This window comes from Trachemys scripta, chromosome 1 (genome assembly GCF_013100865.1).
Source record: "Trachemys scripta elegans isolate TJP31775 chromosome 1, CAS_Tse_1.0, whole genome shotgun sequence".
NCBI classification, from domain to species: domain Eukaryota; kingdom Metazoa; phylum Chordata; order Testudines; family Emydidae; genus Trachemys; species Trachemys scripta.
In genome coordinates this window covers 99,159,097-99,174,526 of record NC_048298.1, presented here as the reverse complement: position 1 = coordinate 99,174,526, position 15,430 = coordinate 99,159,097, and the positions used below count along the sequence as shown (strand labels likewise).

At 44.0% G+C, this 15,430-nt stretch overlaps 1 protein-coding gene across 1 annotated transcript in view; it reads left to right on the top strand.

Moving 5' to 3' along the window:
- Window positions 1-3,968: 3,968 nt before the first annotated feature.
- Window positions 3,969-15,430, top strand: part of CHPT1 (choline phosphotransferase 1) — a 33,253-nt gene continuing 21,791 nt past the window's right edge. Inside the window, exon 1 of the mRNA XM_034778869.1 lies at window positions 3,969-4,313. Within this exon, the coding sequence (XP_034634760.1) occupies window positions 4,071-4,313 (243 nt within the window). The 5' untranslated portion in view covers window positions 3,969-4,070. The remainder of the gene's footprint in view (window positions 4,314-15,430) is intronic.

Genomic DNA, 15,430 nt, shown 5'->3' with positions numbered 1-15,430 from the left:
CCAATGGCCCCACTGGTTGTTTAGCAGGTTTCCTGCTTCTGATGTATTTAAAAAAATGTTTGCTATTACTTTTTGAGTCTTTGGTTAGCTGTTCTTCAAATTCTTTTTTGGCCTTCCTAATTATATTTTTATACTTCATTTGCCAGGGTTTATGCTTCTTTCTATTTTCCTCACTAGGATTTAACTTCAACTTTTTAAAGGATGCCCTTTTGTCTCTCCCTGCTTCTTTTGTTTTCTTTTAGCATTTAATTTCCACATTGCAGCCATGCCAGTGGTAACCAGGATGCCATTGTGCTAGGTGTTGCACAAGTACATATGAAAACATGATCTTTGACTCAAAGAGCTTAGCATCTAAGACAAATGGCATCAAAATTGGGGGAATATATATATACTATTTTATATTTGCAGTGTTTTTAATTATAATAGGAATAGTGACAGCTCTCCTTATCTTTTCACCAACCTGTCCCTCCCTAATTCACTGATTCCTTATACACATCGCAGCAGTTGTGTAATTCATAACCATACTGCTATTGAGGTTCTTTCCTCATCATGCAAGATGAAAATCAAGGATAAGATTTATATAGAAAATTTTTGATTAGATAAAAAAGTTACACTAGTTTCCCAGTGCTAGGAACATTAACCTCCAAGAGAAGCAGGTGGTTACATTTAATGAATGTGATGTTTTTCTTTAGCTCTCCATTGAACTCTGTGAAACTTACAAGACATGGGGTAGCAAATAATTTGGCTCGGTTCTCAGTTATGTCCTGTCCTGTCATTTATTTACTTGATATAACATGGTTTCACCTATAACGCAGTAAGATTTTTTTGGCTCCCGAGTACCACATTATTTTGGGGTAGAGGTATAGTATTTTTCAATTCACCTCATATAAGCACTGAAGTGCAATCTCTTTATCGTGAAAATGTAACTTACAAATGTAGATTTTTTTTGTTACATAACTGCACTCAAAAACAAAACAATGTAAAACTTTAGCTCCTACAAGTCCACTCAGTCCTACTTCTTGTTCAGCCAATTGCTAAGACAAACAAGTTTGTTTACATTTACAGGAGATACTGCTGCCTGCTTCTTATTTACAATGTCATCTGAAAGTAAGAACGGGCATTCACGTGACACTTTTGTAGCTGGCGTTGCAAGGTATTTACGTGCCAAATATGCTAAACATTCGTATGCCCCTTCAGAGAACATGCTTCCATAGTGATTATGCTTGTTAAAAAAAATGTGTTAATTAAATTTGTGACTGAAGTCCTTGTGGGAGAATTGTATGTCTCCTGTTCTGTTTTACCCGCATTCTGCCATATATTTCATGTTATAGCCGTCTCGGATGATGACCCAGCACATTTGTTTGACCCAGCACTTTCACTGCAAATTTGACAAAACGCAAAGAAGGTACCAATGTGAGATTTCTAAAAATAGCTACAGCACTGGACACAAGGTTTAAGAATCTGAAGTGCAGTCCAAAATCTGAGAGGGACGAGGTGTGGAGCATGCTTTCAGAAGTCTGAAAAGAGCAGCACTCAGATGCGGAAACTACAGAACCCGAACCACCAAAAAAGAAAATCAACCTTCTGCTGGAGGCATCTGACTCAGATGATGAAAATGAACATGCATCGGTCCATTCTGCTTTGGATCATTATCGAGTAGAACCCATCATCAGCATGGATGCATATCCTCTGGAATGGTGGTTGAAGCATGAAGGAACATATGAATCTTTAGCACATAAATGTCTTGCGACACCAGCTACAACAGTGCCATCCGAATGCCTGTTCTCATTTTCAGGTGACACTGAAAACAAGAAGCAGGCAACATTATCTCCTGCAAATTGTAACCAAACTTGTTTGTCTGAGTGATTGGCTGAAGTAGGACTAAGCGGACTTGTAGGCTCTAAAGTTTTACATTGTTTTATTTTTGAATGCAGGGTTTTTTGTACATAATTCTACATTTGTCAGTTCAATTTTCATGATAAAGAGATTGCACTACAGTACTTGTGTTAGGTGAATGGAAAAATACTATTTCTTTTGTTTTTTACAGCGCAAATATTTGTAATCAAAAGTGAGCACTGTACACAGTGCGACACAGAATACAATATATTTGAAAATGTAGAAAACAACCAAAAATATTTAAATAAACGGTATTCTATTATTAACAGCGTGATTAATTGAGCGATTAATTGCATTTAATTTTTTTAATCCCTTGACAGCCCTAATAATTAGAATTTTGAAGGACACACCATGCAAATTCCATTCTGAGTAAGAAAATGTGTCCAGCTCCTCTGAAAAATATTATTTACCAACTGTGCTGAGGATCTGATGATGCCATAATCTTGGTTATTTGCCAACAGAAACATCCATTACTTAACTACTATGTTCTCCAGACACTTCATAGTCACCATCACCTGCATGCGTACTATATGATTTCATATTTGCTCAAAGTTTGACACGGCATAGTAAGCAATGACTTAGGCAATCGCCTGGGCTTCAGCTATGGCTCTCAAAGGGATTATAAAGAAGGAAATGTACACTAGGAAAATCATATTAAGATAAAATAAAGTTTGTGAGAAAATGACCAGGAAATTTACAGCAGGGGATTCATCCTACATTAGCTGCAGTAACGTGCCTCAAGCACAGCCTACATAGTTTTGCGATAAGGGGCCCTTGATTACTTCCAGTATCATAGAATCATAGGATTAGAACAGGGGAGGGCAAACTACGGCCCATGGGCCGGATCCGGCCCGCGAGATTGCCCCCGGTGGCGCCACGGGCATGGCGCCGCTCTCAGAAGCAGGACCCCGGGGGGGGGGGGCGGCAGAGGGCTCCACGTGCGTTGCCCTTGGCTCCAGGCACTGCCCCCTGCAGCTCTCATTGGCTGTGGAAAGCACCGCGTGAATAAGACAGATCTCAATGGCGGTACCTGGAGGCGCAGCAAGGGCAGTGCACACAGAGCCCTCTGCCCTCCCTCCCCCAGTGGCCGCAGCGCTTCCTGGAGTGGTGCGGGACACGGCAGGCAGGCCGGGAGTCTTCCCTGGCCCTGGTGCGCACTGCTGCCACCCGGAGCTCGAACCCCTCCTGCACCCTGCCCCCCAAATCCCTGCCCTGAGCCCCCTGCCTGCACCTCACACCCCTCCTGCACCCCAACTCCCTGCCCTGAGCCCCCTTGTACACCCCACACCCCTCCTGCACCCCAACTCCCTGCCCTGAGCTCCCTGCTGCACCCTGCACCCCTGTGCACCTCAACCCCCTGCCCTGAGCCTCCTGCCACACCCCAACCCCTGAGCCCCCTCCTGCACTCAGCACTCCCTCCCGCACCCCAACCTCCTGCCCTAGCCCTGCATACAATTTTTCCACCCAGATGTAGCCCTCAGACCCAAAAGTTTGCCCACCCCTGCCCTAGTGAAAAGTGTGATCTGTGGAGATGACACAGGCCTTAGCGTGGGATGATGTGACTGATCTGATTATCACAGGTGACCTGTCTCCAAAATGTGTTAGTCTCAAAGGTACCACAAGGACTCCTCCTTGTTTTTACTGATACAGACTAGCACAGCTACCACTCTGAAACCTGCCACCAGCTAGTTCTCACTGAGGTGACGGGCACTACGTGGGCAGCCCATTGCCCTAGGGGCATCATAGTGCCTAAGAGACCACTAGCTCGTAGTCATTACATACACAGTATACAGGGGCCCACGGGGCATATGTGGGCTTGTTGGGCTCAGCCTGTGGGGTAAGGGGGTGTGTGCCTGTGCTCCCCTATGGGGGAAGGGAGGAGGAGCTGCTTGGCTCCCTGGGGCAGAGGGAGGTGGGGGAGGAGCTGCCCGGCCCCCTGGGGGGCAGGCGGGGATTAGGGCCGCCCGGCTCCCCGTATCCCAGCGGGGAGTGCTGGGGGCGGTCGCGCTTCAGGGCCCGGGGGTTAAATATCGGCTGCGGGCGGCGGCTGCGCTCCGGCCTCTGTCCCTCCCTCCCTCGGCTGAGCCCGCCCCCGCCCTGCGCCGAGCGGCCCGGCGGCGAGCCCCGGGAGCAGCCAGGCCCAGGCGCCGAGCGAGCCCCCGCGAGGAGCTGCCATGGCCGGGCTGTGGGCGCCGCCCAAGCCCCTGAGCGCGGCGCAGCTGAGGCGGCTGGAGCAGCATCGCTACAGCGCGTCCGGGCGCTCGCTGCTGGAGCCGCCGCTGCAGCTCTACTGGGCCTGGCTGGTGGAGCAGATCCCGGCCTGGCTGGCCCCCAACACCATCACCCTGAGCGGCCTCCTGCTCAACCTGCTCACCACGCTGCTGCTCATCGCCTACTGCCCCAGCGCCACCGAGCAGGTACCTCTGCCGCAACCCCACAGAGACCCAAATAGCTTCTGCTTCCCCCCAGTCTCCCAGGGCCCCCCTGCCCAGACTAACCCAGGCCGTGTCCCTGCTCCCCTCACCCTGCAGGACCCTCAGCACCCTGTCCCCTTAGCCTGTAGTAACCCCCAACCTATGCCTTTTTCCCAGCCACATGGGCACCTCTCTAAAATCACCCTCTTGCCCCATACTGCCCCATGCCAAGCTGATCTTCCCTCTACCCAACCACCTACTGTCATCCCCCAAAATACCCCACCCTGTTCCCCCACAGCATCACCTCTTCTTACCCCACAGTAACCACTCTCCCATGCCCAGCATACTACATAGTAATCCCAGTTAGAACCCCCTCTAGCCAGCTCTCAGCCCCTGTATTGTGTCCCTGTCCTTCACTCAAACACTATCTCCTCCTCCCTGCACGTATGCTCCACTGTAAACAACCTCACTCTCTCCTGCATTGTAATCACTAAATCCACCTATGCTGTAACTGACCTTCTGCCCCCAAGGTCCCTGCTTTGACTGAAACTCTCCCAGCAGCTCTAGCATTCAACCCCCATTTTTCCCTGTAACATCTTCTGTGCACATTGTACACACCCATTGTGTGAGGGCTTGTAACCCTCTCTCTAGTGTAAATATCAGCCACACAGATATACCCTGTATCCCTCACACATACTGTAATCTCCAGGTGTAACACACAGAGCACTCACTGCAAAACAAATTCCTTCACAAATTGAGAACCTGCACACGTTGTAATCCCTTCCTACTGTAAACCCTGGGATGCTGTAAAAAACACACAACTGGTGCACTATATCTTCAGACACCGTTTTGAGCCTATGCACACAGTAAATCCTACTGTGTTGCGTCAATAGTGCCCCACCTGTGTTACAAGTAGGTTTGGCCTTCTCTTTCTAGAAAGGATTAAATCATGTCTACACAGGAAAGCCCAAACAGTTATAATGCCAACCAACAGGGTCTGTACTATGCAGCGTAGTTGTAGCTGTATTGGTCCCAGGATATTGGAGACAGGGTGGGTTAGGTAATATCTATTGTTGGTGAGACAGACAAGCTTTTGAGCCACCAGAACTCTTCTTCAGGTCTGGGAAAGGTACTCCCAGCATCACAACAAGGTGGAAAGATTGTTTAGCTTAAATAGTTAGCACATATTGTAAGGGGTCATTCAAGGTAGAGTGGCCCATTAACGCTTCTGCAGTCGTAGGACAAAAAGAGGGGGTTAGTGGGTTATAGGCTGTTGTAATAAGCCATAAATCCAGTGTTTCTGTCCAGTCATGATTTTTAGTATCTAGCAGAGTAATGAATTTGAGCCCCTAGGCTCGTCTTTTGAAAGTGCTGTGGTGGTTTCCTTTGAGGTTGTGGACTGATAGGGCAGATATAGAGTAATGGCTTCATGAAAAGTTTTCACCCGCAAGTGATAGGGTGTTTTTATCATTTTCCTGTGTGAGTTCATTCAATAGTGTAGTGATTGATTTCACCCATATAGTTTTTATTGGGGCATTTAGTGGACTGGATGAGGTATATCACATATTGTGATAGGCATGTGTAGAACCCATGGATCTTGAAAGGTGTGTTGTGGGAGGTGTTGATCATTGTAGCAGTGGAGATACGTCTGCAAGTTTTGCATCGGTTGTTCTGGGACGGTCTGGTGCCACTTTGAGTTGGTGCGGCCTGGTCTGTGGGGAGGTTGCTTCTCATGCTAAATAGTTTCTAATACTTTGACTTACTCCAAACCTCACTCATTCAGTGGGAAAGGAGACTCCCTTTAGGGGGCTGAATGTCAAGCCTGTTTTTGGCAACAGAGAGTCTGTGGCACCTTTAAGACTAACAGATGCATTGGAGCATAAGCTTTCATGAGTGAATACCCACTTCGTCAGTCTGTTTTTGACATTTCTCCCCTAGAGAAAAAAGATTTGTCTTGGGTATTGCCAGCACTCATGATTTTTATCATGAGAGTCACAATATTGGTGTCCTTAAGTCCAAACTCCTGGAGTCATGTCATTACATGAAAATTTTGGCTTTCTGCAACACTAAAGGGTTTTTTTGCTCACAACATCCAACCAGTCTCATCAACAGTTCGGCTCCAAAGATGGGAGCACTAATGTAGACTGAAGTTGCTGGCATAATACTACTCTGTTAACTTAAGCCAGAGGTTCTCAAACTGTTGACCGCGAGCTCCATTCAGGTGGTCCATGGATAGTTCCCTCTAAGATGCGCGCCTGGGTGGCCCCACACCAGAATGAAGGGCCACCCAGCTAATTAGTGGAGCCATGCAGGCAAATTCTGTCATCTTTCATTCCAAGAAAAAGAGAATGAGCACTGTGGGAGCCTTCTTGCAGTTCTGAACTACTGCACGTGTGGCAGGGGTGAATAGGGCCTAGACTTTTCTATCACAAGGTGGAAACGATGGCCTTAGTCCTGCAAGTGCACTCACACAGTCTGACTCTTGCAGCGCCTCATTGATGTTAATGGGGTTTTGCAAAGGCCTGTCTGCGCAGATCCACTTGCAGGATCTGGCTCTGACTTCTGCTGTACCTTTGGGATGTGGAGAAACCTGTGTTAGGAGCTAAAAATTAAACCTCCAAACTTGTTTTCACTTGTGACCAAAAATGTAGGAGAACTCTTGCCTTCACAGTTTAAAGACTCAGGGCTGGCTTTAGGCCGATTCCCCGGAATCGGGCCCTGCACCGAAGAGGGCCCTGTGCCTTAGGCGCCTTTTTAATTTTTTTTACTCACCTGGTCGGGGGGGTCCGCTCTGGGTCTTCAGCGGCACTTCGGTGGCAGGGGGTCCACTCCGGGTCTTTGGCAGCATTTCGGTGGCATTTCGGTCCTTAAGTGCCGTGGAAGACGCGGAGTGGACCCCCCCGCTGCCGAAGTGCCGCCGAAGACCCGGACCGCCGCCGGGTATTCGAATCGGGCCCCGCAGGTCCTAAAGCCGGCCCTGATTAATGGGTTAACCTGCTGTTTTAAATATCACCCTCAGATATTTTCACTTCAGGAAAAATACATGTGGATCATACAGAAAAGAATTTACATTATTGGGATTGTAATAATGCAGTGAGATGGAATTACAAACTTGTAGTTAGTTGCAGCTTGGTATCTGGTAACACACACAAATTCCTCGGGGTTTATAGGAGTGCAGTTGTTCAGAGACCTGGCTCATTCATAACCTTACCTGTACCAAGGTTGAAACTCTTCTAGCCACAACAATATTGGAACACAGTTGTTGGAATTAGTGTATTGTAGATCTTTTGATATTGTAACACTTGAGCATCTTGGCTTGTCTGTTTTTTTTTTAATACCCTACACATTTGCATTCTGGCTGTAGATTAAAGACCTGCAAACTTTTTTTTTTTTTTTAAAAAGGGGAGGGGGCAGTTTTAGTTGGGCAAACTGAGAGAAGCATGCAAATTTGCAATGGCTACTTTTGAATTCTTAATACCCAAATTGTTTTTATGCAGTGTAGTTGTACTGTGTCAGTCCCAAGATACTAGAGAGACAAGGTGGATGAAGTAACTAAACATTTTATGAATTATTAAATCATTGGCCAACTTGACAGCATAGTTGTACACTTCAACATCTCACCTCTACATAATTGGCCGCAAGAAGCAATCTTTCTCCTTATAATTGAGTGAGAGTCTTGAGTACTTAATTGGTCTTGACTACTTAATTGTGAGGAGTATTACAACACTGCATTTCCCTCTATAAAACGGTGAATATTAAAGAGACAAGAGTCTATATAATTAAAGTCCCCTGCTAGTACACCTCTACCCCGATATAACGCTGTCCTCGGGAACCAAAAAATCTTACCGCGTTATAGGTGAAACCGTGTTATATCGAACTTGCTTTGATCCACTGGAGTGCGCAGCCCTGCCCCGCCGGAGCGCTGCCTTACTGCATTATATCCAAATTTGTGTTATATTGGGTCGTGTTATATCGGGATAGAGGTGTAGTACCTTAAATTATTGAAACTGAATTTTAACACTTTTTTTTAAAAAGTGTAGGTAAGCATAGGTACACGTTTCATAATATAATAAAAAAAAAAATATTTAGTGCCTGTGAAAGTCCTGGATTGAGAGCCCTCAAGCCTTTGATATGGGTTTTAAAGGCACAGGGGAAAGCTGCACTGAGATTGTGACTCTGTGACAGATCACAGCTCTCCATCCTTACTCCCAATCTCTCACCAAGAGTACTGTAGCATTTTGAGGTGTATTTTCTTCCCATCAGAACAAAGTTAATTGTTCGCTGCCAAATGGGGATGGTGTGGAGGAAATACGCCTGCCTAATTCTGGAGCTTTACAAAGACATAGTGTTCACACATTTATTATTTCACAATGCATGCACTAAAGGAAGTGATGCAACCTCTAATTCCTTCTGGTGGGTAGGACATGATAGTGATGCAACCTTAGTATCTTGATAAACCTCTTCAGAACAGCTGCGACAACAGTCATCTGTTGTAGCACACTGACTGATGTTTGCCTTTTAATTGATTTTGACAATTTGATAGAAATTTCCCCCGAGGTCAGATTAACAGAGACTCTGAGGGTTTTTCACCTTCTTCTGCATCATGGGGCACGGGGTCACCTATTCTCTATAACTTGAAGCCTTAAAACATGATTTCAGGACTTCAGTAACTCAGCCAGAGGTTATTGCTCTATTACAGGAGTGGGTGGGTGAAGTTTTGTGGCCTGCAATGTGCGGGAATTCAGACGAGATGATCATGATGGTCCCTTCTAGCTTTAGTATGAGTGTCTTACCTCCTGGTTACCTGCCTTAAGAACATAATTTCCAGTAGAGAGACACAACTCTGTGAATATTATCCATTCATACATTTTATAGTGATTACCGCATGCCATGGTTTAGTGAATTATAATGCATACGTCTGACACGGGAGCTCTGAAAAACCTGTGCACCTCCTGTGCCCTCTGTCTGGTGGCATCATGAGATTCCTAGGTCATGGGTACATAGTGATGAAATCTGTCAAAAGTATAAAAATAGTTATTGATATTCAGGAGACTTTGTCAGACTCCAGAGGATATAAGCAGTATGGGGGAGGGGGGGAAATGGGAAGAAATGTAGATAATGAAATTTTGTTTGTAGGTGTATCTCCAAATATCGACTCAAAATAGGCCCTTTTTTGTATCTGGGAATGTGGGGAAGGATATGTGATAGTATAGGATCTCTTGAAGGTAAGAGTATGTTGTGCAGTAGCCACAAAAAGGCTAACAAGTGTCATTTAGTTGTACATCAAGTGATCTCTTAAACCACATTAAAAATAGTGTGCCTAATATTTGGCACAAAATTAATAAGTACAGTAACTCCTCACTTAATGTTGTAGTTATGTTCCTGAAAAATGCGACTTTAAGTGAAACGATGTAAAGCGAATCCAATATCCCCATAAGAATTAATGTAAAGGGGGGGGGGGCAGGGGTTAGGTTCCAGGAAATAGATTTTGGTGGACAAAAGGCATTTTTTTACATTTAAACAATTTTAAACAAGCAATTTAATACTACGCTGCGGGGAAGTAGTGTGCATGTGCTGTGTGTTTACAAACATACTGTACAAACAGTACTATAGTTGGGAGGTGCCCCTACCTTACCCTACACAGGCACAGCCCACTGGCACTGGAGAAAATGAAGCAGGCAAGGAGGCTGAAGGTGCTGTAGGCTAGGAGAAGCATGTTGCGCAGCAGCGGCAGCTTCCCCTACTCTGCAAGCACCAGGGGTGGTGGGGGGAGCCTCAGCCCACCCACTCCCCCTTTCTCCCAAGCTCCCATCCTTGACCTGCCTCTTCTCCTCCCCACCTCCTCCCCCTTTACTTCCCACACTGCGTCCTCACTCCTCCCCCCCTCCCCTCCCTTCTAAACATGGCAAGTCAGCTGATTGCCGCTGGCAGGAGAGGGAGGGGGAGCCTGCATGTCAAGTCCTCCCCCCTCCCTCCTGCCTGGTGCAATCAGCTGGCTTGTGGTGCTTAGGGGGCAGGAGGGAGGGGGGAGGAGTGAGGACTCGGCGCGCAGGCTCTCCCTCCCTCCCTTCCTGCCCAGGGCAATCAACTGGCTTGCGGCATTGGAGAGGCAGGGGGAGCCTGCACACTAAGTCCTCGCTCCTCCCCCCTCCCTCCTGCCCCGAAACACCGCAAGCCAGCTGATTGCTGCAGGCGCGGGGGGAGGGATGAGGGGGAAGGCACTGATCTGCGGGGTCTGCCGAGGGGCGGGAGGCACTGGGGGGAGGGGAGGTGTAGGGAAGCTGCCAGCTGTGGAGAAAGCAGGCAGCCAAACAACCTAAGAGTGGAGCATTGCACAACTTTATTGAGCATGTTCCCTAATTGATCCGCAACGAAACAACGTTAACTAGGACGACTTAAAGTGAGGAGTTACTGTATAGTCAAACTCCTGAAAGAGTGCTTGGGAAGCCTATAAAGTTTATCTAGGAATTGGATCTATCCTGTGAGGGGAAAAATATCTCAGCTGTTTGTATTCAGCCTTTAAAGAAAAGTAACGTAGGACTTAAATGTACATGTATAAAAGGGTCATTTTAAGACTGGGTGGAGCAGAGCGGGGGAATGGGACCTGTTCATATTACAGGGAGATGGCAAAATGAGAGATGGTGATCCTCTGTGCATCATTGAGAAAGTAGATGTGATTTAGCTGCACTCTCCTGAATAATAATCTAATTATTAAGAATAATTGCCAACTTAATTATTGGGTCCAACACTTCTGCCCTTTCGGTATTCTGTCATTATCTTTCTTTCACCATATCTTGATCCTTTTTACCATTTAGTATGCAGTAATTTTACCAAAGTCCTTTATTTATTCTCTCTGAACTTCCAAAATATCCCTCCATTTGTAAACTTCTTACTGGTGTTTATAAATAACTCCTTAAGGTTTCATTAAAAAAAACAAACAAAGCTACTTCAAGTTTGCCAATTTAAAGCTGCTGAATGGGACAGAAAGACAGTAACATTCAATTTTAATTTAAAATTTTTTAATTTTTAATTATTTTGGGTTAATTTTCCAGGCCACTGGAACCTCTGTGTTCATGACATTACAAAGCTTTAATTTCAGAATTTGAATGTTGGATTTCTGCAAATAGCAGAATATTTTGTCTTCTCTGGAAGCCAAAATAGCTCAGGAGACCAGATTCTTGACCCACTCTGATTCCTAATTTGATCCCCACTCTTGTTGCTCCCTCTGCTGTCTTCCTAGCCTTCAGGACAGATCATTTTCCTTCCAGCTACATAACTCCTGAGTTATGATAAATACTACTTTTTCTCATAATTGTGAAAGGTCTGAGCAAGATAATGAAAAACAATGAAATTTAAAATTCATACCAGTGTGCTGTCATGTACAGTAATCTTGCTCGCTGACTGATGGGAAGAAAAGTTGGGCAGAGGAAGAACACACGTCACCATGGTACTCCATTAATTAGGAGCGGAGGGTATTTCAGTCTCCAAATATTAATCTTTTGACCTTCTGAGACTGTCAACTAGGCCTAAGTATGGTGGTGGTTTTTGTGATTTGGACACTTGTTTACTACCAGTTAGATTGAGATCACAGACTCATTTCATGTCAGCTGCCCAACAACATGCAGGTCACTACCACCCTGGGTTAGCTTTGAAGTGGTGACCTTGGGGTGAAAGGCTCCATATCCCGTTTCCAATTCCCCCAAGCCATTCATGCTGACACCTGTTGCTACATTATCAGTGCAATCTGCTTCCCCTCTCAGCAGGTGTTCTGTAGCATTAACTGATATGGAGGAGATAGTTATGGGGAAGATAAGAATGAAAACCCTTTGCTCCTCACACTCCATGGATCCTGTCATGGTGGGGATTTATAAGGAAATGGAAAGGCCATACTGAGAAGGCAGGGGAAATTTTTAACTTGAATTCTAGCATATGTGTGTACACATTCTAATCAGGGGGGAAAAAAAGATATTTATTTTATCAAAAATCGGTTTGAAGTTGAGTGTAGCAGAACTGTTTTCCGTTAAATAAACTCTCTTCTGACAATATGATCTGAAGTTATGACTGCAAACATTAGCATGTTCTTTTTAATTCAAATAATTATTTAAAAGATTAAACAAGATAAATAGCAAACATACCGCATAGAATGAACTGGAATTAAATAGCATTACGACTGTTGAAGAATGTGACATAATAGCTTTTTCTTCATGATTGACTATTGAATATGGAGATTGTGTATTCAGAAACAAATAAAATGCCAACTGTGGGTGAAATCTTGTTTAACAATAGTAATCTGTTTAGCAGTTTTATGTATCCAGTGACTTTAGAAGAAGGAAGGAGTGTGGGAAAATAAAGTGGTTGAGAGGATCTTGTTAACGGAATTAGCAAAGGGTACAGTTTTAATTCTGTGTATGATATGCATTATTACTTTTTTGGGTAATTTGGACTATAAAACTGTATTTTAAACTGTAAGCAAATGGCTGAAAAGAGGAATTTATTGCAACCCAAGCAGCAGAGGCCTGTGCAACACAGCCAAGAATCTGTCCTAGGCCCTTCCCAAAATTGAGGGGCTTAGGGTCATGGATTTCATAGACCTCAAAGGCCAGCCTTGGGCAGCTGAGGGAGGGTATGTGTGTGGGGAGGGCTGTGGGGAGAACATTGAATAATACTTGATCTTTATGAAAACATATTGACACATAATCCTAATGATCAGTTTACATTTTATCTTTGCAAGGATAAGGGTTAGAACAGAGATTTTGTTTAAATGGGAATTTAGGTTAATTTAGGAGATTTAAAAGTGCTAGAGTAAATCCACAGAGTTAAGTAGCCTCAGAATCTAGGAGTGCCCTTGTCAAAAGGCCCTGTCCTTTCTACATGGTCACTTTCCTGTCTTCCTGAGGGAAGATGAGCTTGGATTTTCCCCTGTTCCTAGCTTACACAAGTTTTGAAAGTCTTTGTCCCTTTTCGTGTTTTGCCAAAAGATAGTAAAACGATTTTGCCTCCTATTTAATAACTAGATTAATGGGAGAGAAACATAAAAATTATTTAAAAAGTTAATGTTAAACCTGTATTGGAGCGGGATGGAAACTAGTTTATAATCTTTCATTGGGTTACCATAATGCTATTTTGCTTTCTGCCTGCCACCAAAATGCTCAAGTCAGTTGGAATTTAAATCTTTTTCGTATCCAATTTACAGGTAATGCTGAAAGTCTTAAGATGCTAGACTTTTAATTTTCTCCTCACTTAATACTATTTGGGAGGAGGGGAGGAACTGTTGGAGCATCTTGCTTCATAAATCATTAGGTATAGGCCTTTGTAAAAATGTGAGTCTAGATTTTTGACCTAAAGATTGGTGGGGATTCAGAGTCCCTAATACTGTGTAAACTATAGTGAAAGTCCAAAAGTTACTGGTTTCATACCTTGTCCAAGAGAGACACTACTCTTTGAATGAGAGAATATATCTATTTGACCGAATTGGTACAAATAATCAGTAACAATCATGAAGGTATATTTAAATATATCACAGAGATTGCAAGTGTCCTCTTGTCTAAAGAGTGAGAAGAGATAAGATAACCCAGTTGGAATAGGAGAGGACTTACCAAAAGAATATTTTGACTAGAATTCGAACAGTAATCTTATTTTAAATTGAAGTAATACCAACATAAAGAGCATAACAGATTTTATATTATGACTACATAAGTCTACCCCAATATAACGCGACCCGATGTAACACGAATTCGGATATAACTCGGTAAAGCAGTGCTCTGGGGGGGAGAGAAGGGGGAGCTGCACACTCCGGTGGATCAAAGCAAGTTTCACCTATAACGCGGTAAGATTTTTTTGTCTCCCAAGGACAGCGTTCTATCGGGATAGAGGTGTAGGTACCCCCACGTTGGAGAAGCTTACACCCAATGACAATGGGCATGTTTAAAAATCTTGAAAGCCCATATTTTCTAAGAAAGCTTCTAAAATTGTGCCAACTTTTTGCAGGTGCAAGTAGAAATTAGACCCCTATGTAACTACCAAAATTAGTCCTACAATCAGATGAGTATCTAAACTCTGTACTTGCAGAATTGCAAGTGCAATTTAGGGGGTCAGGTTGAGATCCTTTCACAAACTTAGCTAGAAGATAATGAATTCTCCGGGCTCCTTAAAAAGGTTTATTTTACGTCCTGTTTTTACTTCCTATCTGATTCCTTTTGGTGACATACTCTGGAGAATTAATCTGATTCTGTACTCAAGACATTCAGATCCTTTATTTCCCCTGGAGTTTTCACTACTTCACTTTTCTTCTGTCATGATGCTAGACAATGGTTAGCATAGTTACCCAGAAATTTAAAATAGATTTAGCAATGGTCTGGGTAAGGATTACTGAGCCTGCTCTTAACTAGGATGATGTTACTATTGCCTCCAAGTCCGAAGTAGACTAGATTCTCATTTAGAAGTTCGTATCAGGGTTAAATGGATTAGGAAGGGTCCCCAGGAGGGAGATACTGATGATCTTTTCTTTCTGAAAGTTATCTAAGTTTTTTGTTTAAGTTTAAAAATTCATTTTCTTTTCTGGCTTTACGAGCAAGGCTTTTAAGTTCAAAATGGAACCTTCCTTAAATATGGTCCTAGTTGGAAGATCTTGTCTTGTGGATTCCTGGGATGGGTCTAAATCTGATGCGTGATTTGTTCTAAACAAATTGGTTCACAAGTGCTATGATGGGATATAATGAACAGGGCTTAAGAGCAGCTATCTCACCATACTTTCATTTTTTTCCCCTTCTACATTCCCCTCCATGACAACCTCCTGTCCTAACTTAGTTTAAAAAAAGTTTATTATTTTCAATTGTCAAAATTCTTCCCTTTTCTGGTTTGACTGAGACCACTGGCTGGTTTATGTGGATGTGTATCTGTTGTGTGAGGATTTATTTAAAGTGCGTTATTTCCTGGCTCTCAGCCTGACATCTACTCATTAATATTCAGTCTATCTATATAATGTATAATTTGTTATCCAGATACACTCACTAACCTTTAATAAACACACTCTGAAAAGAAATATTATCTATCTTGGTTACGATGTATGTGGTACAGCCAAATTCTGCCCTGTTACACCTGTGAGCTCCCACTGAAGAGGG